Here is a 25630-nt window from a genome sequence, read left to right on the forward strand (position 1 = left end):
ATATCCCCAAAGCATCCCTAAAGACATTGCACTTGATTGTTCCATCTCTTGGCTGTCTTTTCTGCTAGACTTTTGGATTTTTAAAGACGTATATAACAGGTGATACGGAGAACAAAGGTTGTAAAACAAGTCACTTTAAAAATTATGAAATGGAAACTGCACTCAGAAGGCATGTCGACACTGTGTTTTGTGGGAGTAGAAAGCCTGGCTTTCTGCATATACTAGGTCCTAAGTAGCCACTGGTTTGCTTTAATTTGACATGAATATTCAAAATTCATCTGCACGGTTTTTACTAAAAAAAGATGGGCTACTTCATATTCTTCAATTTTTACTTCTTGCCATTTCAAAGCATAAAATGGAGCTACAGTTGACCATTGAACAACTCAGAGTTAGATGTGCTAGCCCTTCCCCACCGCCGTGCAGTCGAAAACCCACGTACAACTCTGACTCCCCCAAAACTTAACTCCTCTTGGCTGGAAGCCTTACCTCTAACATAAACCATCGATGAACATGTATTTTGTATGATATAGGTATTATATATTGATTGTATTCTTACAATAAAATAAGTTAGAGCAAAGCAAAGGTTATGAAGGAAATCTTATGGAAGAGATAATGCATTTCCTGTACTGGACTGTATTTATTGAAAAAACTCTGCATATAAGTGGACCCGCACAGTTTGAACCTGTGTTGTTTAAGGATCAACTGTATTTTATTGGGACAAAGAGGTCTGAAATAAACACTGGACTATATAACTTCCTGGAGCAGGAGTATCTGTACACAATACCTGTGTTCAGGTTCTAGGTTACACAACTGATGGCAGGTCCATGAAAAAAAAAACAAAACATGCCGGATGAAATCCTATCGAGAGGGTAAATATACTAGTTTTCTGACCGAAAGTTAACAAATGGGAATTTTGCTTCCTCAAGTTTAAAGATGAAAGGCTGCTTTTTCTTTATCTGATGGCAAGCCTCCATGCTTTGGGTGTGGGGGTTAAATTTCTGCTTCAGTATGTTCTTGTTCTGGGGATGACAGAGCATTTGTGAGTCATTGCCAGACATTCATTTCCTCGCGGAAGCCCCGTGCACTAGGTCGGCCGCTTATCTGCGAGTTCACACCTTCGTTCCCTGAAGGTCAGAGAGTCCTGGGTTAGCACTAGAAAGTAATGACGGGGACACGGGTGTGTGTCAGTGTACGTGAGGGACTGTGTGTATCTGGGACGTCACGAAGGGCTGATGAGGCAGCCGCCGTAGCCACTTGATTCTCTGAGACTATCGGGTGTCCAGCAACCTCATCACTCTTCAGGGGAAATTTCTGTCTCTCTTCTTCAGCTCCTTCGTGAACCTTCCCCTTGACACACAGCAGATGCTCTCAGAGTACAGCTAATTCCTGGTTAACAGGCTGCCATACTCTAAGAATTCAGTGTGAAATAAAGGAGAGAAAGGGCAAATGTACTGAGCACTGACATTCAAGCAGTGTCAGAAAACCTTTCCTTAGCACTGTTACCATAGACCCCAAACATTTCATGTTACAAGACCTCTACACTTACCCTAGAAAGGACTGTTATCTTTATTTTTTTAGATCCAATTCTATTTACCACTTGACAACAAAGAGTGTACCGGAAACAAAGATGTCGGTCTAGTAACCGGGAACTTCATTCATCTGTGACACTGGTTAGGAACACCCCACCCCCCCGGGGGACACCTTTAGAGCCACTAGCATTTCTAGTCTCCTTAAAATGTGTTCTTCCCATTGGTGTGTGACTGAGGCACTAGGCTACAGCTAACGAATATGCTAACAGTCGGGAAAGTAAGAGTTTGCTTCTATTAATGCCTAGATTTATACTGCTTTGGTTGGGCCCTTGGAGTAGGCATCTGTCTATTTGAGTTTGTGCAGGCATGTGTAATGTATACACATAATCTGGAATTATTAACAGTACAGTATCACTACATTATGGGGCTACAAAAGGAGGTTTTACCGCTTGCCCATTTCACTTCAATTACGAGGAACTTTTTGTAAAGCGTAAGGACAAAGAAAAAAAATGGGTTTTCTGTTTTGACGTAACTTCGAAATGTTTCTTTCCCTAGAGATGTGATGGGCTCGTATTTATGTTATCAGTTCTCTCTGACCCAGGCAGCGATTATATAGTTTGGGATAGAGCTGTCAATGACCCCCCCCCCCCCCCCCATCTTCGTGACTCAACCTTTTTTTTCACGCCTGTTTTAAAGAAAGACATGTCTGTGTTTGCGACACTTTAGGGAGATGGCTTCAAAAGCCTTTAACCGTATTAATAACACATGCTAAGGTATTCATTTTCGGCAACAGGTGAACGCTACTGTGCGCTCAGATCCCTGTCTTGAGCTCACAAAGGGTTCCGCATCCACCTAGGTTTGTTTCCCATACCTCCGATCTTGGCATTGAAAGCAATTCCGACTGTGCAGTGAGAGTTGTTTGCTGCGGCTGCCACTTCTCCAGCACAGCGGGTCCCATGCCTGCAGGGAGAACACACACACTTGCTAAAGTACGACGCTCCATCCTTACAAACCCAAAAAACATCACTGCCACCATTCAGACTTCAAAGTGGTGAAGAACGCAGCAAGCTGTGGATGTTGCTGGAACTTCTGTCTAAATAGCACAGAGCCTGTCCACTGCAAACTTTTAGCATTTCATTATGTTCTGTTTGGGATTACAGTAAAACCTTTGTTTTTGAGCATAATTTGTTCCGGAAACATGTTCGTCATCCAAAGCACTCGTATATCAAGGCAAATTTCAAGAACCATCGGCTGAGTTGTGATCATGACATTCGGTGCCATGTACTACTCACATTGCAAGACGTCGCTCATTTATCAAGTTAAAATGTTTTAGAAAGGTTCTTGTCTTGCAGAACACTCGCAGAACAAGTTACTCAGAATCCAAGGTTTTACTGTATATTACTGAAATATATATACACATGTATGTATATATGTATATATAAAATCTCCTTGAAAGCTAACATCAAATGGTATGTTTCTTCGTATTCTCTCAACTTCCATTGTCCAATATGGTAACCACCAGACATCCATGGCCATTCAGTACTTGAAATGTGACTAGTGTGACCTTATTTCGACTTTCTTTAAATTTAAGAACTAGCATTCAATTCAATTATTACGAAATTTAAGAATGTCGCTACAGGAGAATCTACTTCTTAAACTGTAAACTAAAATACAGATCAAGTATCTTCAGTGAAAATCTACGATCTAAAATGCGATATGCCATAAATACACATTGGATTTCTAAGATTTGATAGGAAAAAAGCAATGTGAAATAATCCCCTAATACTTGTTTTGTATACATGACATGAAATATTTTATTTAATAATATATACCATCAATATTTATTTCACCTGTTTCCGCCATTTTACTGCTCTTTAAAAATGTGGCTACTAGAAAAGCAAACATCTTTTTCTGAAAAACATTCCGTTCATTTCTCACCGCAGTGACTCTGTTCCTTGATCAGAAAAAATCCTTTCACTGAAAGGACTTCAAAAATCATCCTATCCAAGGATGGCAGAGAAGTTCCAAGTGCAAAGTATAATCTGATTAGAGATGTTGACCTAACACTGTATTGAGAAGAATTCTGAGATATGGCCGAGCCAGAGAAAGGAGACTAGGGCCGATGAAGACTGTGTGTTCTAGATGCAGACGAGGGATGTAATGACCACAATAGCGTGTCTGTCATTGCTACTCAAGCCCAAGGCTCATTCCTTGGCCCTCAGTTTTAGAGATGAGGGTGCTTAAGGAGGCCCTGAGATGGAGAGGCCTGAGTGCCTCACTCAATTAAACGTCCAACTCTTGATCTCGGCTGAGGTCGTGAAGTTAGGGTTCACGAGTTCGAGCTCCACATTGGGCTCTGGGCTGATGGTGCAAAACCTGCTTTGGAATCTGTCTCGCCTTCTCTCTGCCCCTCCCCCACTGGTGCTCACTTGCTCTCTTGCTCTCAAAAAATAAATGAATAAACTTAAAAAAAAAAAGGAGGCCCTGAGATGTAAAGAGATATGCTGAAAGCAGCCCAAACATTACTTTCTACTTTATAGAAGAGACCACACTCATCATGGGCTATGACTAGCATCTGTGCAAACGTAAACAAGTTACTGCTTATGATGGATAGGTACACACACAAGTTTAGACAACAGAGAAATACCCTGCTTCATCCACTTAGTAACGTCATACATATCTTCCTATGTGAACAGTCAACATGTCATTTAAAAGCTTACTGGTAACTCACATCATCTTTTAAATGGTGCACCCTTCCCCCCCCACCCCCCCATAGTCTCTTTCACAACTCACTTATTCCTGGAAATTTACCCAGTATTTCACTAATATTAACAAGGCTATGAAGAAAAATCTTGAGTGTTTATATCATTTTATACCTTGGGATAAACTCCTAGAAGTGGAATTACTCCATCAAAGAGTACAGAATACACCGTCAATTTGTTCAGATGTTTAAAGTAATAAAACTAAACCTCAAAAAACCCCTGCAAGATGGATAAATGTTATTACAAAGCATCAAATTTCTGTGCATCACACACAAAAAGGAAATACCATAAGCCTACTTGAATGACAATATGAAGAATGGAGAAAATATCGGAGCAAATCCCTGTGTCCATAAACCCCTATGAATGAGTTTTTCAATCTATTTCATCCTTGCCAATTGGACATGAAAAACGTTACCTCATTGTTACTTCCCTTTCTATCCCCTCAGATTACATTTGATGTTGTACATCTTTTCAAATACTTATTAGCAATTTCTCTTTCTTGCTTTGTGAACAACATTTTCATGCCTTTTGCCCATATCTGTTGCATATACATTCCCAGATATGTTATTTGGAACACAGCAATCTTATGGCAATTTTAGGTCATTCTACACAGTAATTAATTTTGAGGTACTCACAACTATCTTGCCATTCTGGCATTTGATTGTACCACTTTAATCATCAGAAAAATGACCCATTTTTAAAGGAAAATAATATTTCTTAATATTTTTTAATGTTTATTTTTGAGAGAGAGACAGAGTGTGAGGATGGGAGGGGCAGAGAGAGAGAGAGAGACAGAGACAGAGACAGAGACAGAATCTGAAGCAGGCTCCAGGTTCTGAGCTGTCAGCACAGAGCCGGACGCAGGGCTTGAACCCAAGAACCTTGAGATCATGACGTGAGCTAAAGCGGAAGCTTAAGCGACTGAGCCATCCAGGTGCCCCGTAAAATAGTATTTCTTTTGTAAATTGCAACCTAAACTAGCAACTTTACCTACCCCTGAACCCAGCAATTATTTACGTGACTCTTCATTAGTCTCTGACTGCGTATCATTGCATGGTGTAAGTTATTTTTTTCTCAAATGTCAAATTCCCTTTGGGAGTCCATTTTTCTTATACTTCATTGTATCTATTACTAATTAAGGCAAGTGCTACAGGATCATTAAGGATCTGATTTTAATTCTCCAATTGTTATTTGTAAGTCCATTGTGACAGGCTTGTCCATTGTGTGATGGATTTGATGTTTTCTGCAGTTCTGTCAATTTTTATTTTATTCAGAGTGAGTGGAATTATTAAATCTTCCTAGTGAAACTATTTAGGAATATGTAGTGAAACTCTAGGAATCCTATAGCAAAAAAAATTAGAAGAAAGATACAGGTTAATAATTAAATGATATACCTTTTTTGCTCCCTTGACTGTCAAACATTCGTATCAGTTATAGCTCTTATAAATACAATATAGTTATGTTTTCTTTGAATCTAGGCTATATTTGTCCTTTACTTGAGAGTAAGTATATTTACAGTGACTATATCCATCGTTATATGATATATTTACGTTCATTTCTGTATGGATGTCATTCATACAAGTCGCTAGTGTTTCTCATAGCTATTTGATCATAAATACCTAACATCACAAAGTCTAAAGTCATCGACGCTTTTTTCAACTTTTCCCAAACAATACAGACTACACTGTTTAAATTGTGATTACTCACCTCTTAACAAGTAAGTTCCCCATGATTATAGTTATACATTTTTTTTTAACCTTTGAAACTATCCATTTGTGCCACTACTTTGAATACCCAATGTTTGTTTAGATTTACCAATATTCTTTGTTTTTGTGGTTCATAACTCCCTTTTGGGATCACTACTTCTTTCTGAAGAACATCCTATAAATGTGTCCATCAGAGAGTCTTTTGGTAGCCTCAGAAAATTATTTTACTCTTGTTCTTGAGAAAGAATTTCACTGGGTATATAAATGTAGACGAACAGCACTTCAAAGAGGCTATTCTACTGTCTTCTAGTTCCATTGTTTCTGGTGAGAAATCAGCCGTCTTGGCAATTGAGTTCTCTCTGGATACTTGTCAGATCTTGTCTTTGTCTTTTCTACTCTGTAGGTTCATTAAGACGTTGTTAGGATTTTTTTCTTTCTTGCAATTCCTAAACCAGTGATTAAATGTTTAAATCTTCAGAAGTCTCGGGGCGCCTGGGTGGCACAGTCGGTTGAGAGTCCGACCTCAGCTCAGGTCGTGATCTCGCGGTTCGTGAGTTCGAGCCCCTCATCGGGCTCTGTGCTGACAGCTCAGAGCCTGGATCCTGCTTCGGATCCTGTGTCTCCCTCTCTCTCTGCCCCTCCCCTGCTTGCACTCTGTCTCTGTCTCTCTCTCTCGAAAATAAATAAACAGTAAAAAATTCCAAAAAAAATCCTCAGAAGTCTCAGCTCATACCTTTGAAAATTACCTTACTCTTTAATTGCACCTTCAAACTTTCCATATCTTTTTCTCTCTGGGCTGCTCTCTATGTAACTTGCTCAGTTCTATATCACACTTATCTTCGGCCATGACTAACTTGCTATTTAATCCATTCACTACATTACTCGCATCGATCATTAGATTTTTCCTTTCAAGTTCCTTTTCGAACCCACCTGGTTAATTTGAACAGTCTCTTCAAAAACAAAACACTGTTCAGTTGAATGTACTGACACATACATTTCTTGGTACGTGTGAGTTATATGTGATAATTCTAAAATACGTGAATCTAATTCTGCTTTTTTTTGCTGCTGGATGGTTTTCATGGTATTATTTTCCCCATGTGGTTGGCAAACCATCCGTTCAGAAGGCTTTTATCTTTGTGAATTCTTTGAGGATGCAAGGGACGATGCATTAGGAGTTTCTGTTTTATGCAGAAGTCTTCTCTCACCTCAGTGAACCAAGGTCTTATCTCCTGCCATCCCTGTGCTTTAAAAAATCCCGCTCCAGGCTGGCTGGCATTGGCTGAAAAAATTCCTAGGGCCCACCTATTGCCTACCTAGGTGATGCTTCTGAGCTTTCTGAGAGAAATACTCCAGCTATCCCCTTAGCTCAACCATGGACTAAAAATTTCTTTTTTTCCCAGGAGGTTTAGATGTGTTACAGTAGGAAAGATTTAATTGAGTATCTTTCGACCACAGTATTTTTAAAACATAAGAACTAACTTGGCTCTGTACTCCTCAAATGCAATAAAACCCTACACATATTATGCTCGTCATTAATGTACAGTGAATTCTCCTAAGTGAAGAACAGAGTGACTATTTCCTTCTAAAAACATTTCTTTACAGATTTCTGTACACTGCTCTAGATCGTGAGCAATGACGAACCATTTGGGGGGATCGCTCTAATGCAGATACATCTATTTCAAATACTGGTTAAATAATATTTGGAACATACTGTAGTTGAGGGTCCAAATTGCTAGCTCAACTGCATTCAAACAGCTCACTCTCTTCAGGTGACAGTGATCGTTACCCCATGTAAAGTACCTGTCATCTCTTGTATTTTTATATGTTGGTTGGATTCAGTGTTTTGACTTGGGTTTAAGATAGATCAGGGGTATCTGAGTGGCCCAGTCGGTTTAGCATACGACTTCAGCTCAGGTCATGATCTCGAGGTTCATGGGTTCAACCCCCGGTGTCAGGGTTTGTGCTGGCAGCTCAGAGCCTGGAGCCTGCTTCGGATTCTGTGTCTCCCTCTCTCTCTCTGCCCCTCTCCTGCACATGTTCTCTCTCTCTCTCTTTCTCTTTCAAGAAAAATAAATAAACATTTAAAAAATTAAAAAAAAAACAGATCATGTAACAATGGATATCATCATGACCTGTTCAAGTACGTCAACAAGATTAAGTTTATTGCTTCTCTCAAAGAACAAGGGTGGTCAGCATTAAGAATATTCGTGATGTCAGTCAAATATAAAGGTCACAAAACAGACCAAAGTCCGTGTTTCAGATGTATCTTTCTTCAGAGATAACAGAGTATAGGCATATAGATTACTGTCAGCCAAAGAGAACAGTTCCAGTAGATTTTAGTCCAGAAAACAATATGCTCATTATACTACACTCTGACCCACAGCACCTAAATATGAATTTATTAGCCAACTCCCATGCAACACCGCGTGGAAAATTAGCCATTTAGTTTCCGTGCCTATCATCATGATAACACTAATACTCCTTATTTTCTGAGACCACAGAAGGTAATCCAATGATACAAACTATAATGGATATTTAGACCAACGGCAAAATGAAATGGACATCATGTAATATAAAGTGATGTAGACGAACTAGGAAGTAAATAGTGCATCACATCTCTGATTCTCTTAGGCATATTATCATTGCTGCCGGTACTATAGTAAGTGAAAAATGTTCTATCACAGAATTTTTTACTTGAAGAAACCATTTTGGCTCGTAAAGAGCATCTTGATAAAGAGGTGATGACAGCCTCTGTTCTACCATTTCAAGTTTTCTCATCTACTACGTTATCTGTTCCCAACAATAAACCACTGAAATTAAAGGTCTCCAGAAGTTTTACCCGGGGTCTATGATTGAAAAGAAAGAAAATGAGATCAGAGAGTGCCTGTTCATTCATTTCTACAATATTCTGAACTCATACAGGGGAAGCGAAGGGAGTATAGAGTATAAATGCATAGTCGACTGTATCTTGCTAGGTGGTAAAATACTGCCTTCACATATTCTCTTGCCTTCTCATAGCCCTAGAGTCACAGTGCTTTGTGAACTTTGTTTCTTCCATAGGAGTTAGTGGGGATAGAAATACCAACTTACTTGAGCAGCTTGAGGTTTGGAGACAAGCTGCAAGTAAGCTCAGCAATGAACCCGAGACGTCGGGACACACACGACAGGTCTTCGGTTGCCACCGCGTTGCTTGAATGTCAAAATTCAAGCCCCACACCAAGCAGTGACATCTTGGAGAAAGACTATTTTCTCTTTCATTTCCTTCTTGAAACCTCTTCAGCTGTTCGTGGATTCAGTCTACCCCCTCACTGTTTCTATTCCCTTTTGACATCTGCTGTGCCCATTCTCTTTGGCAGGTTCTAATTTTGTTTAAATTTGACTGAAAACTTGCCATTTCAAAAGCTCGCTTGGAAAGGGAGAGGAGAGCAAGAAATAATGATGTATTTGACGTGTTCTCCAAAATACCGCTTAGAACTGACGTTTCTGATGCTCAGATTGTTCTTGATAATATTACCACCTCGTGCTTACATCACACTCTACAGTTCTTTTTTTTAAAAAGTTTATTTGTTTTGTGTGTGAGCATGTGCATGAGAGAGAGAGAGAGAGAGAGAGAGACAGAGAGAGAGCCCCAAGCAGGCCCCACACTGCCAGTGCAGAGCCCGGCATGGGGCTTGATCCCACGAACTATGAGATCATGACCTGCGCCGAAACCAAGAGTCAGACACTTAACCAACTAAGCCACCCAGGCGCCCCCACGCTCTCCAGTTGTTTTAAGTATTTTAACCTCGTCTGATTCTCACCTCAACCCTCTCGCGTAAGCCAAACGGGTATCACTTCTCCAGTTTCACAAGTGAGCAAATTCAGTCAGTCAGATGGTGACTGGAAGGTAAAAAACATGGCAGGCTCAATCCTTATGTGATGCCTTTTCACTATTCCAGGGAGAATATTCCAGGGAGCACAGGGGTCCACGTCCCTGTCTTTGAACGGCCGCCGAGATTTCATGCCTTTTACGTGCTACCCTACTTATCCCGTGAGGTAGTTAGTGGCAACTCTACTCCTTCATTACTATTGATGACAGGATATTTGACAGTCTATTTTATAGAATCTCTCTAATAAATTATTCAGCTTGAGGTAGAAGGAGAAAATGCTGGGAATCTTAAAAATGAAAACTTAAGAAGAATGGATTATTGCCCTGTCTTCAGTGAAAAGCTTTACCAAATCTCTTGTAAAAGTTTCGGGGCGGGGGGGGGGAAGGTAAGTGAAAAATTGTTTGAGGTAACAAACCACACAGTCCACTTTTTGGTGATTAGTTTTTGTGAGACAATTAAGATACTAGCTTCTGAAGTGACTGCAATTATACATAGTCCCTGAGGCTCCCATAATATTCAATTTTTTATTATACAGGGAAGGAATTCAGAAAAACTCATTCAAAGTAACTGCTATGGACTGAATGTTTTCGCCCACCTCACCCTCAATTCATATGTTGCAACCCTAATCCCAGTGTAAGGATATCTGGAGCTGGGGCCTTGGGGAGGTTATTAGGTCGCGAGGGTGGAGCCCTCATGATGGAATTAGAAACAGCAGAGAACATTCTTCCTTTCTCTCTCTCTCTCCCAAGTGTGGATACAGTAAGAAGGCAGCTATCTGCAAGCCAGAAAGAGAGCCCTCACCAAGAACGGAATCTTGGACTTCTCAGCCTCCAGAACGGTGAAAAATAAAGATTTATTGTTGAAGCCACCCAGTCTACGGGATTCAATTATTGCAAACTCCACCGAGACACCAACAAATAGCTATACAGAATAAGATATTCAGAGATGCTCTGACAGCCTAATATTGAAAAAATCTTGAGCATGAACTCTAAATTATGACAGCTCTCAATAAATTAACATTTATTCATTTTTTAGGGAGACAGAGAGTGAGCGGGGGGGCGGGGAGGGGAGCAGAGAGAGAGGGAGACACAGAATCGGAAGCAGGCTCCAGGTGCTGAGCGGTCAGCCCAGAGCTTGACGTGGGGGCCAAACCCACAAACCGTGAGATCATGACCTGAGCTGAAGTCGGACGCTGAGCCAACTGAGCCACCCAGGGACCCCTAAAGTACGACGGCTCTTAGCAGCAGACATTGTAAATCCGCCTCTTGGTCTTTAAGAAGAGACACACAATATTTAAGGAAGTTAATAAAAGTGAGCATTCATCAACTGCTCCAAAGTCTAACAGATATGTATGTTACAGATAAGAAAGTGAAAAATATATTTTATCATGTTAACTACTAATAGGCCAACAAAGAGTTAGCATCAGATATATCACATGTAAATGACTAGCAAAGTATTCTAAAAAGCAGAGAATTTTCTTTTACAGGTTTAAAACTACTGTTAGCTTGACACACACATACGCATATACACACACGAAGCACAGATAAAAACTAGTAAGACCTGAACAAGGTTTGCAGAGTGTATTCACGCCAATTTCCTGGTTTTGATATTTTACTCTAATTATGTAAGTTGTTATCAGTGGGGGAATCTAGATGAAGAGTATGGGGGACTTGTATATTTTTGCACCTTTCTGTGAATTTATAATTATTTTCTTAAGTAAAAAAAACAAAAAACAAAAAAAAACCATTGTAGTTCTGAAGAATCTCCAGTTATTTACAATATTTGGTTGTAATTCAAGACGAGTATTTTAGTCAGAACACGACACAATGACAATAATATAAATAAAACTCAAATGGTCAGTATACTGCCCTCTTAAAAATGTTCAGATTTTTCACAAACTTATTTTTAAAAATGTTTTAGTTTATTTTTTGTAATTGAAGTATAATTAACATAGTGTTCTATCAGTTTCGGGTGTACAATATAATGAGTCAATGATTCTGTACATTTCCCAGTGCTCATCAAGGTAAGTGTACTCTTGATCCTTTTTACCTATTTCACTTATCACCCCCACCCTCAACATCCCCTTCTCTGGCAACCACCAGTTTGTTCTCCGGCTTTAAGTCTGGGTTTTGGTCTCTTTTTTTCTTTGTTCTTTTGTTTCTTAAATTCCACATATGAGTGAAATCCTATGGTATTTGTCCTTCTCCAACTTATTTCACTTGGCAGTATACTAGGTCCATCCATGTTGTTGCAAAGAGTAAGATTTCATTCTTTTATGGCTGAGTAGTATTCCACTGTGTGTGTGTGTGTGTGTGCACATATGTATATATATGCGTGTGTGTGTGTACACACACACACACTCCCTATCTTTGTCCATTCATCGATCAATGGACACTTGGGCTGCTTTTATTTTGGCTATTGTAAATAAGGCTGCAATAAACATAGTGGTGTGTGTATCATTTCAAATTACTGTTTTGTTTTCTTTGAATAAATACTCAGTAGGGAAATCACTGGAACATATGGTAATTCCATTTTTAATTTTTGAAGGAACCGCCGTAACGGTTTTCCACAGTGGCTGCACAAACTTGCATACCCCCCCCCCCAAGAATGCATAAGGGTTTTTTTTTCTATACATCCTCGCCAACACTTGCTATTTCTTGTCTTTTTGATGTTAGCCTTTCTGACAAGTGTCAGGTGACATCACATTATGGTTTTGATTTGCATTTCCCTGAGGATTAGTGACGTTGAGTACCTTTTCATATGCCAGCCATCTGTATGTATGCCTTCTTTGGAAAAATGTCTATTCTGGTCCTCTGCCCATTTGTTCAGATTATTTGTTTGTTTATTGATGTTAAGTTGTGTAAGTTCTTTATATATTTTGCATATTAACCCCTATCATTTGCCAATATCTTCTCCCATTCAGTAGGTTGCCTTGTCATTTTGTTGACGGTTTCCTTTGCTGGGCCAAAGCTTTTTGTTTTGGTGTAGTTTATTCTTGCTTTTGTTTCCCTTGCCTTAGGAGACATATCTAGAAAAATGCTGCTAAAGCCAAGGTCAAAGAAATTACTGCCTATGTTTTCTTCTAGAATTTTATGGTTTCAGGACTCACATTTAGGTCTTTAATCTATTTTGAGTTTACTTATGTGTACAGCATAAGAAAGCGGTCCAGTTTTCCCAAAACCATTTGTTGAAAAGACTGTCTTTTTCCCATCTTATATTCTCACCCCTTGTGGATTAATTGACCATATAAGTGCTAGTTTACTTCTGGGCTCTGTATTCTGTTCCATGGATCTGTGTCTATTTTTGTGCCAGTACCATACTGTTTTGATTACTACAGCTTTGCAGTATGTCTTGAAATTTGGGGAGAGTGATCTGTCCGGCTTTGTTGTTGTTTCTTAAGATTGCTTTGGCTACTTAGGGTCTTTTGTGTCTGCATACACATTTTAGGATTATGTGTTCTAGTTCTAGGAAAAATGTTGGTATTTTGACAGGGATTACTTTCGATCTATAAATTGCTTTGGGTAGTATGAACATTTTAACAGAGGTTATACGAGCATGGTGGATCTTTCCATTGGTTTGTGTCTTCAGTTTCTGTCATTAATGTTTTATAGCTTTGGAGTAGAAGTCTTTTACCTCCTTAGTTTATTCTTAGGTATTTTATTCTTTTTGGTGCAATTATAAATGGGACTATTTTCCTAATTTCTCTTTCCATTTCTTCATTATTAGTGCATAGAAATAAAACAGATTTCTGTATATTCCTTTGGTATTCTGAGGCTTAACTGAACTCATTTATCAGTTCTAGTATTTTTTGGTGGAGTCTTCAGAATTTTCCACATAGAGTATCAGATCATCCGCGTTAGGGAAGGTTTTATGTCTTCCTTACCAGTTTAGACATCTCGTATTTATTTTTCTTGTCAATATGCCACTTTGATAATGTTCTCTTACCTCCACCATTTTCCCTCTTCTTTACTCTTTCCAGCCTAGACCTTTGACATCTCCCTCTTTTTTTTTTCTTCCTTCTATTTGCCCAAGCCTAGGAAAATAGTTTATTCATTACTAACTGAATTCATTGTTAACTATGCTAGCCTATACATAAAAGAATAAATAGCTTGGTTTATCAGAAAACCTAGTTCTTTAGCTCACTCCTGTTGCTTTCTCAAATACAATATTGCAGGCGCTGAGGTACATTAAAACCCACGACAAGCACCTATGTGCATGGGTATGGTCCTGACAAAGATCTTAGCCACCTGTTTATTAACCTAACTCTCCTCCCACCCTTAAGAGTCAACAACATCCTCAAAGCAATGGGGTATGAGAGATCCTCGTTGATTAAATATACTAATCATGATAAGGGAATGAGGCCTTTCTCCCTGGCTCACTGGTTCTCTATAGATTTATCTATCATGCTTTTCAGTTCTTCTTTTAATTTTCATGATTAGTTTTCCATGTGATAACATGAATTCATTTCTATGAATTCAGTCTGCCCATGCTTGTTCATGTTCCCCAGTGATTTCATGGTGCTCTTCCTTCCCCAATGGGTCCATGAAGAGCCCACAACTCTACGCTTGAAGCTCCCTAACCTCTATCAGAGGGTTCTGTTTACTGTCTAAAAACTAGATCTACTAGTTTTTACTCTATGTAGTTAGCACTTTGGGAACACCCTGATCTCATTTTCCACCACAAATGGAAGACTGCAAAATTGTCTCCCTTACCCCTGACTATGAATAGACAGAAATTAGTCATTCCTGCTGATTCATTTTAGGTCTGTTCTCAGTGAGCTGGGAGTCAAGTGTTTTCTCTTAAAAGTTCATAAATGTGGATCGGGAAGCTCCAACTCTTCCTTGAAACTGGAAGGCACAGCATGATGCCATATTTTCTACTGCTTTACTGGGTTAAGTGCTATCTACAATTCTGGAAAGTAGAACTATAACACTTTCTTTTTGTGTAAACAAGGAATTCTGCCAGGAATATGTTGTATTTTTCCTTGAAAATGATCAAAGAACCTCCCAAGGATGAGTTTATTTAACAATATTAGTCCCTTCTTCCCTCCCTCCTTCCTGCCTTTCTCAAGTCCAGATAATTCACATCCTATGTCCAAGCATCTCTGAAGCAAGGGGCATACGAAGTTGAATAATATCAGGATGTGGTGCTTCCAATCTTGGCAGGCAAAACTCCGAGTCAAGAATGGACAAAACCTTTCTTCCTTATCTATAGGGGAATTACTTTGGTTTAACTTTCTAGCTCTGCTCCCCTGGATATCTGGTAAAGGTGGGGTATCAGCTACCTAGCAACACTGCTTATGATAAAAATGAACCCTGGTTGGTGAGCTACCAGGAAGTGGGAGGTCTGTGGCCAGGATGTTGGATACACAATGAGAAGTCTTGGCTTTGGGCTTCTGTGAGTAGATACCAGACGCTGAGTGTGGTTTTCCTGTGTCCTCTGGAAGCTTTATTTATAGGCTCTTGCAAGAAATATCGTTCCTAATAGCATGGGGTCTTTAAGGCAAAGTGACCCCACTCACACGGCTCTTTCTTGTACAGCTGAGGAGTCATTTGGGCACTGAGGGGAAAGAAGAACAAAACATGGTCCTGGAGCTGGTGAATTCCCTTGCTAAAGAAATACAGCTGATATTGGACGACGGGTACATTATATTCTTATCCTCCTAATTACCACTAATGAGTTCTAGGAGTTCAGCTGACCACCGATTGAACCTACGACCACTGATGGGTGTGTAGTAAGATTGATGCAAGTAATTACCAAGGACTCAGGTACATGCTAATCAAGGTTTATGTACAATGTGTTAGAGGAGTTTCTGCTCCAAGGGTTCCGGCTTGAAGTTGGTGTTTGTGAAAATGCTTGGTATGCAATCCAAACAACTTTCTCCTCCTTACACCTGAACTGGTTTTCCTATAATTTTGCGGCATCATAATTAAAAGAAAATTTCATAATTAGAACTCACTAAAGCATGAAATATGAAGTATATACTGAGCGTATATGCCAAGAGACTGGAAAAAGATCTATAAAGATAATGAGAGAAATAATGGCCTGTATCAAATTACAATTTTGATTTTCTTGTGGTCTATTTCTTTCCATACGTATTTCTCATCTCCAAATGTACCCTGAGAACCACCCTGTACATATAATTCTCAAGTAGCAAAAAAAAAAGAGACCAAAATGCTAGAATGTACTCTACATAGACAATATTTCAACTTTACCTGTATTCCTCTATGTGGGTAAACATCCAATTTTATGAATATTCTTATAATGACCCAGTTAACTGTACATAATGAGACTATTCTCATGGACTGGCCCATAATGAATTACTTTTTCTGAATCATTCGTTCAGCAAATATTTATCGAGTACCTACCACAGGCTGAGGAATGAATGAGTTACGAAAGATTCAATAGTGAGAAAAATAGACATGATACAATGTAGTTTCAATGAACTCCATTGGCCTGGAAATCGTGAATAGTGGGCAATAATTCACAAGTCTTTGTTCCTTTGGCAGTAATCTATTTAATGGTTCGGCTTCTCTTTGTTTTGACTAAAATATTCAAGTAAAGATACCATTCAGTAACTACACATTGTAAAACAGGCTAAAGATATTTGTAGTTTTGCTCAAGTTCTGTTCGTGACTAACTGATAGCAAGAGGTGATATTATGAGTTTCTGACTTCACTTTGCTTGAGACTGCTTCCAGATCGTGAACAAACTGTCAAAACACTTCTGAAGACTTGAGTCTTACTTTGCACAGAATAAGGATATAAGAGAAGGGACTATTACGTAATGCTATTTGTTTGAAATACAGGTAAACTGGGGCCACCGAGTTCTGATCCAAGGGCTCCCTTGGTGTTCCTTCTTGCATTACCCTCAGGGTCTGAGAAGTTTGGCGGTGTGTGGTCCCAGGGTCCCTTTGCCCTTTGAAAAAAGAGGTGGTGAAGTATAGGTAAGGAGCTCAAACACCTTGTATTCACTGAGCTCTCATCATTTCCGCTTAGCTACACCATGCAACTGCCAGCCTTTCCACATATTGATAGATGCTCCTGGTTTCCTTTGTAGAGTTTATCAGAGGCATTTCCTTACACGTTGGAAGGTTCTCAAAATTATGGAAGTGTAAAACCAACAATAAAGGAATGCCTCCCTCCAAAACATATATTTATCATATCCCTAACTGCATTTTAGCACATACCTATGTTATTTAGACATGACATAAGGAATGGGTTTAAAAAATTTTTTTTTAACGTTTCATTTATTTTTGAGACAGAGAGAGACAGAGCATGAATGGGGGAGGGGCAGAGAGAGGGGGAGACACAGAATGGAAGCAGGCTCCAGGCTCCGAGCCATCAGCCCAGAGCCCGACGCGGGGCCCGAACTCACGGACCGCGAGATCGTGACCTGGGCTGAAGTCGGACGCTCAACCGACTGAGCCACCCAGGCGCCCCAGGAATGCGTTTATATTATGATGGTATTTACATGAGCATGTGCACAGGGGTTGGCACACATCGTCTGTAATGGGCCAAACGGTGAATATTCTAGGCTTTACAGAGCCAAACATAGGCTCTGTCACATATCCATACCCCCACCCACCCAACCCCCCCTTCTTAATCCTTTGAAAAAACCAAAAAACATTCTTAGAATCACCAGGGCAGATCTGACCTGTAGTCAGTGGCTTACCAACCTTTGGTTTCTAGGCATGAAGGGTAAATACAGTCGGGGCCACTTACCACTTCTTGGGAACCAAGAAACATGGGCGTCTACCTTTTCCAACTCCACTCCCTATGATTCGATACTGATGCTGAATGCTGTTTTATGTAAATTAATCACCTCAACGAAATACAATGTATCGTTCATCTTCACGGATGTAGTAGTTTCCGTTTGAACAAATGCTTCACACAGTTTGCAATTTGCAATTTAAACATCAGATCAAGAAAGGAGGTAAAGGGGCACCTGCTAAAGGTGGCACAGGGGCTCAGCAGGTTAAGCGTCTGACTCTGGATTGTGGCTCAGGTCACGATCTCACTTTTGTGAGATCGAGCCTCGCATCAGGCTCTGGGCCGGGCTTGGAGCCTGCTTGGGATTCTCTGTCTCCCTCTCCCTCTGCCCCTCCCCTGCTCGCACTCACTGTCCCCCAAAATAAAATAAAATGAAATAAAATAAAATGAAATGAAATAAAATAAAATAAAATAAAATAAAATAAAATAAAATAAAGGTGGCAAGGATCGCTTATTATTTGCCAGGTACTTAACTTTACATATTTAACTCGACCTCTCTAATAATCTCGCACACACTACGTGTACCTTTTATCCACATAGGTAAGGAAACTGACATTCTTATGGGTTAAGTGACTTCACTCAGGTAATAGCCAGCTCACTGCAGAGGATCGTGAACCCAGATGTCGTGACACCAGGTCCTAGTGGTTCCAGAACGGTGAAAGCAGAGTATGTTTACGGGGAAACACGCATACATCCTCTGGCGTGCATATACTTAGCAGGGCGGACCAGAATAACGACGACTTGAGCCTTTTCCTGAGAGGAAGGCTCCGCAGTGGCATCTTTGAAGCTATCTGGATCACTGCCCACAGGTTATTTTCTTCAACAGGGTATCATGATTATTAGGTTCCCTAACTAAGCAAGTGAGAAAGATACTCACGGATGATCCTATCACTAATGAAATTACTGCCGGCTCAAGCATCCCTATCTTATCCAGAATTTTCTATCTCCGCATAAACATAAAATGCAAACAAACAATACAAGGCAAATCAAGCAAATCAATTGCCTAATGAACTTGCAAAAGACACAGGATTTTATATAATCAGTGAATTTCAGAACAGCTTTAATCACGCTGAAAGCCGTGTGGAAGAAGAATCCAGAAGAGGGAGATTTAGTAAAAATGGAACAAGGCTGGCAACGTGACAGTGGCTTTAAATGAGAATGATTTGTCAATAAAATGATTCCAAATGGCCCTTAGAAAAAAACTGGTAAAAATTTTTATAAACGGAGTCTGTTTATGGCTCCACTAAAATTCAAATTTCATAATATTACAGGAAAACTCCAACTTTAAACATGATTCATTTTTGTTTGATAGAAGAATGGTTATCGCTACATGTGCTGTTAGATAATAAACGACATGTATTTTCATCATGTTGGCTTTACTGTTTAAAATAAAACACCATTTTCACGATGCGTTACGAGACTCTGGCCGCAACTTAAGCGGATTCATTCTTAATGTTTTCTACCGCCCCCCCCCCCCCCCCCCGTACCTACTCATCTCAGTAACGAGCCCCCCCCATACTGCTTCTCCACTGCGGGAAAGAGAATAAATGAACAGTAGGAGACCAAGGACCTTGCTCCCCTCTCTCGGGAGAGCAGAAGCCGTCACAGAGGTTACCGAGTCCCTGTCATCGTCGCTTTGGCTTGCGGTCTTGAACTCCAGTGTATATTCTGTACAGGTTCCTTTTCTACGCCCTAAATGCTTGTTTCTCGAGACACTGGAATGCACAGGCTGTTGACAACAAAACAGTTATCCGTGTGATACTCCCCCACGAATACAACGTGATAATAGAAAATGTCAGGCCCTGAACCACATGCCCAGCGTCGGTACTGTTTCCCGTGAAGGGTTCCTGCGGTTTCGCAAGCCTAGGATAAGGATTGTATTTCCTTAGTTGACACATTACTTGCTTTGGCTAGGTGTGAGACCACACTTAGAGACGCAGGGGCAGCCCGTGGCTGGAAGCCATCATGTCTGGTTTTCTTTATTAAATTTAGACTTTGGGACAGAGCGGAGCTCCTTCTTAGGTCCCAGGAGAAGTGTGCTCACAGAACTGCACTGGGTGATCTTTCAGGACTTCAGTCACATTCCTTCTCAATCTAGTATCTAAACATGTTAAGATAGAAAAGAAAACGTCATGTGCTCACGTTATTAAGTTTCATGTTAGCATCCGGACTGATTCAACTTCTCAGGCTCCAAAAAAACAAGACAAAGGAAAACAACCGTGTTGCTACTCGAACATTTCACGTGAAAGCTGTTGTAATAATACTCTTCACTATCTTCCTCATGGAATAGTTCCAGAAAATGTGGTAGTTATAGGCAACAACGACTCAAAAATGGAGAGTCCTTGTGGCAAAACTAACTAACATGCCTCTCATGAGTGAGAATTTTGCAATTCGTCCCCCCCCCCCCCCCACACACACACACTCCTTGTATCAAGAGATTATTTTTGTTCCTTTCAGGTCACAGATCACTGAGAACACCGAACTGTGTGCTTCCAACATTTTGACCACTTTTCCTGTTCAGTACCCATCACTGGAACAGCAGGTGGACAACCAGGAAGGAAATCAGAGGCCAGTTAAATCACCAAGAGGCAAGGAACTTCGTGAAGGGTGGAAAAGAGATTTAAATGGATCAGTCAGAAGAGGCACTACGAGGCATCGTATGTGTCTGATAACTGTCAGTCAACAGCTCAGACAATCATGAAATTGTGTCCTTTTCAAAGGGAGAAAAGCAAAATGACTTGGCAAACATTTTCTTTTCCTCTCCCTCTGCCACTTTAAAATGGAAGAATTCTGGATCCTTGCTGTTAACCAAATGGCATTTACAGCTCTCAGTTGGCATGGGGCAGCTGAGAATCTAAAATGAGGAATGCTTATTCCATTTACATTTCCATGGAAACTAGTCACCAACTGGTGAAAACAAGGTAGATCGAATTTTTGAACAAGAATGTTAAAAAAAAAATCACTCTTTTAAAACTTTTCTCTTGCATCAAGATGAAGAGCGTAGCTTAAGGTCAGGAACACACAGAGATGTCTGTGTGGATGAGCAATTCACCACTGGCTTATCGTTGCAACCCTTCCCATATCACAATAATTACGGCGTTCGCGCATGGGTTTTTTTTTTTTTTCTTTTTCTTTTTGGTTGCTCTTTGGAGGATGAATGGCCATAAATCCACTAAATAAATAACAGAATAAAATGTGAAAATTAAATGAGTTTTTAAGGGCTGTTTATGAAGAAAAGCTTGGAGTAATCCAGTAAATCTAATAACGCCTTTCAACATTTACGATCACGTTCCTCTTCTATGCTCTCTTAACAAACGCATGAGTCAGGAATATGGAGATTTACAGAGGATAAATGAACGAGTCAGTTTTCTTGAAGAGCTCTAGGAGTATTCCAATTTTTGAAACTCTACAATGAAAATCTGACTTTGAAAAGACCACTGACACAGCCATTTATAACACAGCAGAGGTGAGCTCTAGAGCTCTGAGGTCCACTTAATCTTTCCAGGAGAATTTCAGACCCCATGGCCCCCTCTGCCAAAAAAAAAAAAAAAAAAAAAAAAAAGAACAGAAAAAGAAAAACAAGTCCAGCTACCACTCCTACCGTTTGCACAGGTAGAATATAAATGTTCTAAATTGGGTGGAAATAATTTCCCCCAGACAAATAACAGGATGAAAAGTGTCGATGATTCATTGGACTCACAGCTCTGTCACTGGTCATTCCTGATGACAAAAAACCCTACATTAGCTCTAATGCCATTGGTTAGGACTTAGGTCAGTGGGGCCTACGGTATCCTGAACATTCAGAACACGTTACCTGCAATTCTCACAGCAAACTACAAGTAGCTAATTTTGTCTCCGTTTTATGTGCAGAAGACCATTAGGTCACCCAGTGGCCAAAAGACTTGCTCGAAGTTGTTCCTACAATCACTTAGCCTTGTTTACCTGTATCAGACTTCCATGTTCATAATCGTCCTACCCAGACACATTTCTCCATTTCTAGCTTGTAACCCCAATTAAAAAATATCACTAAATTTTTAATATCATTAAAAAAAATGTCTATTTCCAATCTCATGAATTCTGATCTCCTCATATTAGTAAAAGATAAGTATGTACGGGAATGCCTGACCTCAACCATTGCTATGTTTTGAGTATGCACAACTCAGTTCTGATTATTACGATTCTGAAGTTTTAAGGTAAATTTTAGATCTGAAGTTGTTCTTTAAGTGGTTCAATTATTTCCAATTTGTTTCTTTCCTGCTTATGCTAATATTTAAGAGGTTTGACCTTCATTTTTAAGATCAATGTTATGGTTAATAAGAACACAATTATAATAAGACAAGTAGGGGTGTGTGTGTGTGTATATCAGTCATGAGACAGAAAGAGAACAAGACTGATTTTCACTAAATTTCAAATCTCTCAAGGAATTATCTCAAAAGTCGGTGATTATTATGTGCACGGTCCATTTTTACCTTTTCAACCTAAAATTGTTTAGTGAAAACATTCCTTAAAGGTTATACAACTTGATTTACCTCGTTATTTCCAGAAAGACCTGCACATTATACCTGAAAGAAAATTAAACCCTAAATCAAAGTTTAATTAATTTACAATTTCCTTTCTGATAGCTAAGCATAAGAATCGGTTGATGTTAATGAACACAGCCCCGAGTAATTTGCAATACCTTTTCCCCTTGCAAACTGCACTCTGTTTTTCAGAGTCTAAACAGAAGCTTCTCGATGTTAGCTGTGGCAAATACTTGCAACAATTTTCAGTATAAAGAGAAGTGGTTTGTTTTTTTTTTTTTCCTGTTACTGGGACAATTAGATATTTATAGTTATTTAAGACAAATAGAAAAAAAAAGCCAGGCCAATTTTCCATAAATAATAATTGGAATATTAGAATAAAAACATAGATGAGTTCATTTAAAATTTTGTATCTGACACTGGTTTTAGACATTTTATCCATAAAAGCTGATATTTTACATCTCATGGCCTGTTTGTCTTCCCTCTTTTCTTAAGTGAAAAGGGGGCAGTGATCCTGCCACTGGGCAGGGAGGTAGTGAGCTATACTCAGCTTCCATTTGGGTCACATGAGTAATAACCCTAACGCATATCGAGATTACATCTCACAGAATGATGACCAAATAACCACATGCGGAGTGCTTACTCTATTCACCAGTCTCCCGTACAAACGAAGCATGCTATGTCCAGACAGTTGTAAAACGATTAGTTAAAACCAGTGTGTAAAGCAGTATGAGTTAAGGGGTGAGGCTAAAAGACAGTGAACATCCTGCGGATTCTTCGCACACACCTCTAGAGCTTACGCATGGTCATAAAGAGTTTGAAGATGCAGGAAAAACATGTTCAGAGTTGAGTTTTAGATAAAAGAGAGGCTGTAGAGAAATAAAAAAAAAAAAGGAATTTCTGGATTTTCCTTTTAACAAAAAAGGAAAGAAAAAAAAAAGCAAGATGGCTAAACAAGAGATGCCTTTTATCCCAAAGCTTGTAAGGAGCTCACTGATCCCAAGACGCTTTCGGCCGTTACAAACATTCTCTCAGTAATGACTACTGCCTTCCATCAGTCATGTTCTAAGGTCAAGGTCAAATGCCACCACCTACCTCCCGGGGCGACCTCCAGTGACAAACCCGCCAACCCATACTTACAGCCTATGGGACTGGTTTTCCATGGTTTGTTCTGTTTTCTATAAATAGAACTTCTAACTTCAAATACACTCTTAGGAGAAATCCAACCATCCAAAATAGATTCTAATGCAGATTTTAAAAAGGGGAGTGAGTTAGTTGAGGAACAGAGGGCTATACTCACCCCATACAGTCACCTGAGTGACACTTGGGCAGCCTGAGAGATCCATTCACAGACTCTAGGGTTCCATGAAATACTTTTGGAAAACCAATGGTCTCTAGTTCACATCCTTCCTGCTGGTTTAACTGTTGTCCTGTATGAGTTACGTGACGCAGCGATGTTCAATTTCTACAGACTGTAACTATATCATTAGTTTGATTTTTAAGGAATAGCCTGGGGCGCCTGGGTGGCTCAGTCGGTTAAGGATCCGACTTCCGCTCAGGTCATGAGCGCACAGTTCTGGGTTTGAGCCCGCGTCAGGCTCTGTGCTGACAGCTCAGAACCTGAAGCCTGCTTTAAATTCTGTGTCTCTCTCTCTGCACCTCCCCCGTTTGCGCGCTCGCGCTCTCTCTCAAAAATAAACATTAAAAAAAATTATTAAAAAAATAGCCAAGTCAAAATGCTATTCTCGGAGGTATTCAAAAAGTCTGTTCTGAATGAAACTATATGCCACGTAAGAGGAGCTAAATTCTCATAAACTAACTACATTTATTTCCACGAATTAAAAGTGTCTTGTTTACGAACTCTATATTCCAAAAACGGACATCTAGTATTGTGCTCCACATTAGAGTCTATTTTGTGATACAAAGCGCATGCGTTTGGAAGCCAGACTCACGTTGGTAAGTTATGGGAACCTGCCTCGAATTTTGTTTCCTTCCTCTGGAAAGAGGGGGCAACAACAATGGGATTACAGCTCCTTTACTGTCACCGGCTGAGTTAGGCAGAAAAGTAGTTTATTAAAAGGATATTGAGAAGTTCAGGATTGCTAGGAACACAGAACAACCAAGATGGAGGGTCAGGATGAAGAAAAACACCACCACTCTGCTGAGAGAGAGAGAGGGACAGGGAGGAGAATCCAGGCAAGGGAGGGAGAGTTGACCTGGCCTTTAGGTCACTAGCCTGCACAACTGCCGCTGACCTAGAATCTAGATCCCATGACCTAGGCCCTAGACTAGAGCAACGGAGGCCGAGTGAGTTAACAGCATCTGGCCTTTTCAGCTGCCGTCCTAGAAAAAGTCTTTGCTCTCTCTCAGGACAGCAAATTCCTCACACATAGAGAATTCAGACACTGGGGCACCAAAACAATGACCTGCTGCCTCTCTGACATGAGCTTTTACAGATCACGTGAGAATATGTGTGGAAATGCTTTGCGAGCTGTAAAGTTCTAGATAAGTAACTATTCTGAGTAGGTGGCTCTATCTGTAGTTGAGACAGTGAGGTCTGAGATGACGTGGAAGGATTAACGCCAGTCAAGGGAACCAGAAAACCTACTTTTTCTTTCTCATTCTCTCCCGGAAAACATATAGTGACCCCGCTGAACTCGACTTAGACCTGCTGAATTTCTAGCTCAAGGCAAAACCAGTCAAGGGCTTCTGGGGAGACAAAGCTGTTCTCTGCTTCCCCACCCAAATCGTGTACCAAGCTTCTCAAACCCGTAGAACTGCTTGCGGGAAGTCAAATAAGCAGCTTGTTTTATAATAATAAATGTAAAACCGTGATGGTAATGTAACAGTAACGTCTCAAGTATGAGCCACATGTAGTGTTGACCCATGTATCTGCACAGGCAGAGTTTTATAGGGTATCGCTCAAAACATTCTCTCAGTGTATGAAAGGATTATTCAATTTTATTAAACAACTCATCTAGCAAGCAGTTACTTGGACCTCCCTCCCCAGCCACATTCTCCTGGTTCACTCCAAATACACGTCTTGGAAATCGAAGCGTTATATTCGTGGAGATTTCAGAAACCCATACACCTTGGTAGAAAAACAGGTGAATTTAATATAGGAGTACCATCGTTAACAACATTTACTTTCTTCCCAAAGAAGAAATCTCTCCCTCATTAAAGTTAAAGCAAACCAAAACAAAACCAGAGAGAAGTCATGAGTATTTTCTTTCGACCGGGATGGATTAAACATGAGTTAGTATTCCCCATAACTAAAATAAGCTTTACAACGGGGATTCTAATCGAAGCCCCTAGAAACACAAGGAGGGAGTTGGAGGACGGTAAATAGAATCAACTGATGTAGAACAGTACGCACGATTCCAAAACATGAAAGAGCGAGCATCCGCATAATTTGCGGATGGCTTGTTCTCAGAGTGCCTTTGGGTCCAGAGATTTCAACCCACTTAAATGA

General features: G+C 40.0%; 1 protein-coding gene across 3 annotated transcripts in view; it reads right to left on the minus strand.

Moving 5' to 3' along the window:
• Positions 1 to 25630, minus strand: part of PCSK5 (proprotein convertase subtilisin/kexin type 5) — a 452999-nt gene that overhangs the window by 281862 nt on the left and 145507 nt on the right. For all 3 annotated transcript variants that reach the window (XM_058695668.1, XM_058695669.1, XM_058695667.1), the window contains exon 6: positions 2401 to 2489. In XM_058695668.1, the coding sequence (XP_058551651.1) occupies positions 2401 to 2489 (89 nt within the window). The remainder of the gene's footprint in view (positions 1 to 2400; positions 2490 to 25630) is intronic.

The sequence above is a fragment of the Neofelis nebulosa genome, chromosome 12 (assembly GCF_028018385.1).
Source record: "Neofelis nebulosa isolate mNeoNeb1 chromosome 12, mNeoNeb1.pri, whole genome shotgun sequence".
Lineage (NCBI taxonomy): Eukaryota > Metazoa > Chordata > Mammalia > Carnivora > Felidae > Neofelis > Neofelis nebulosa.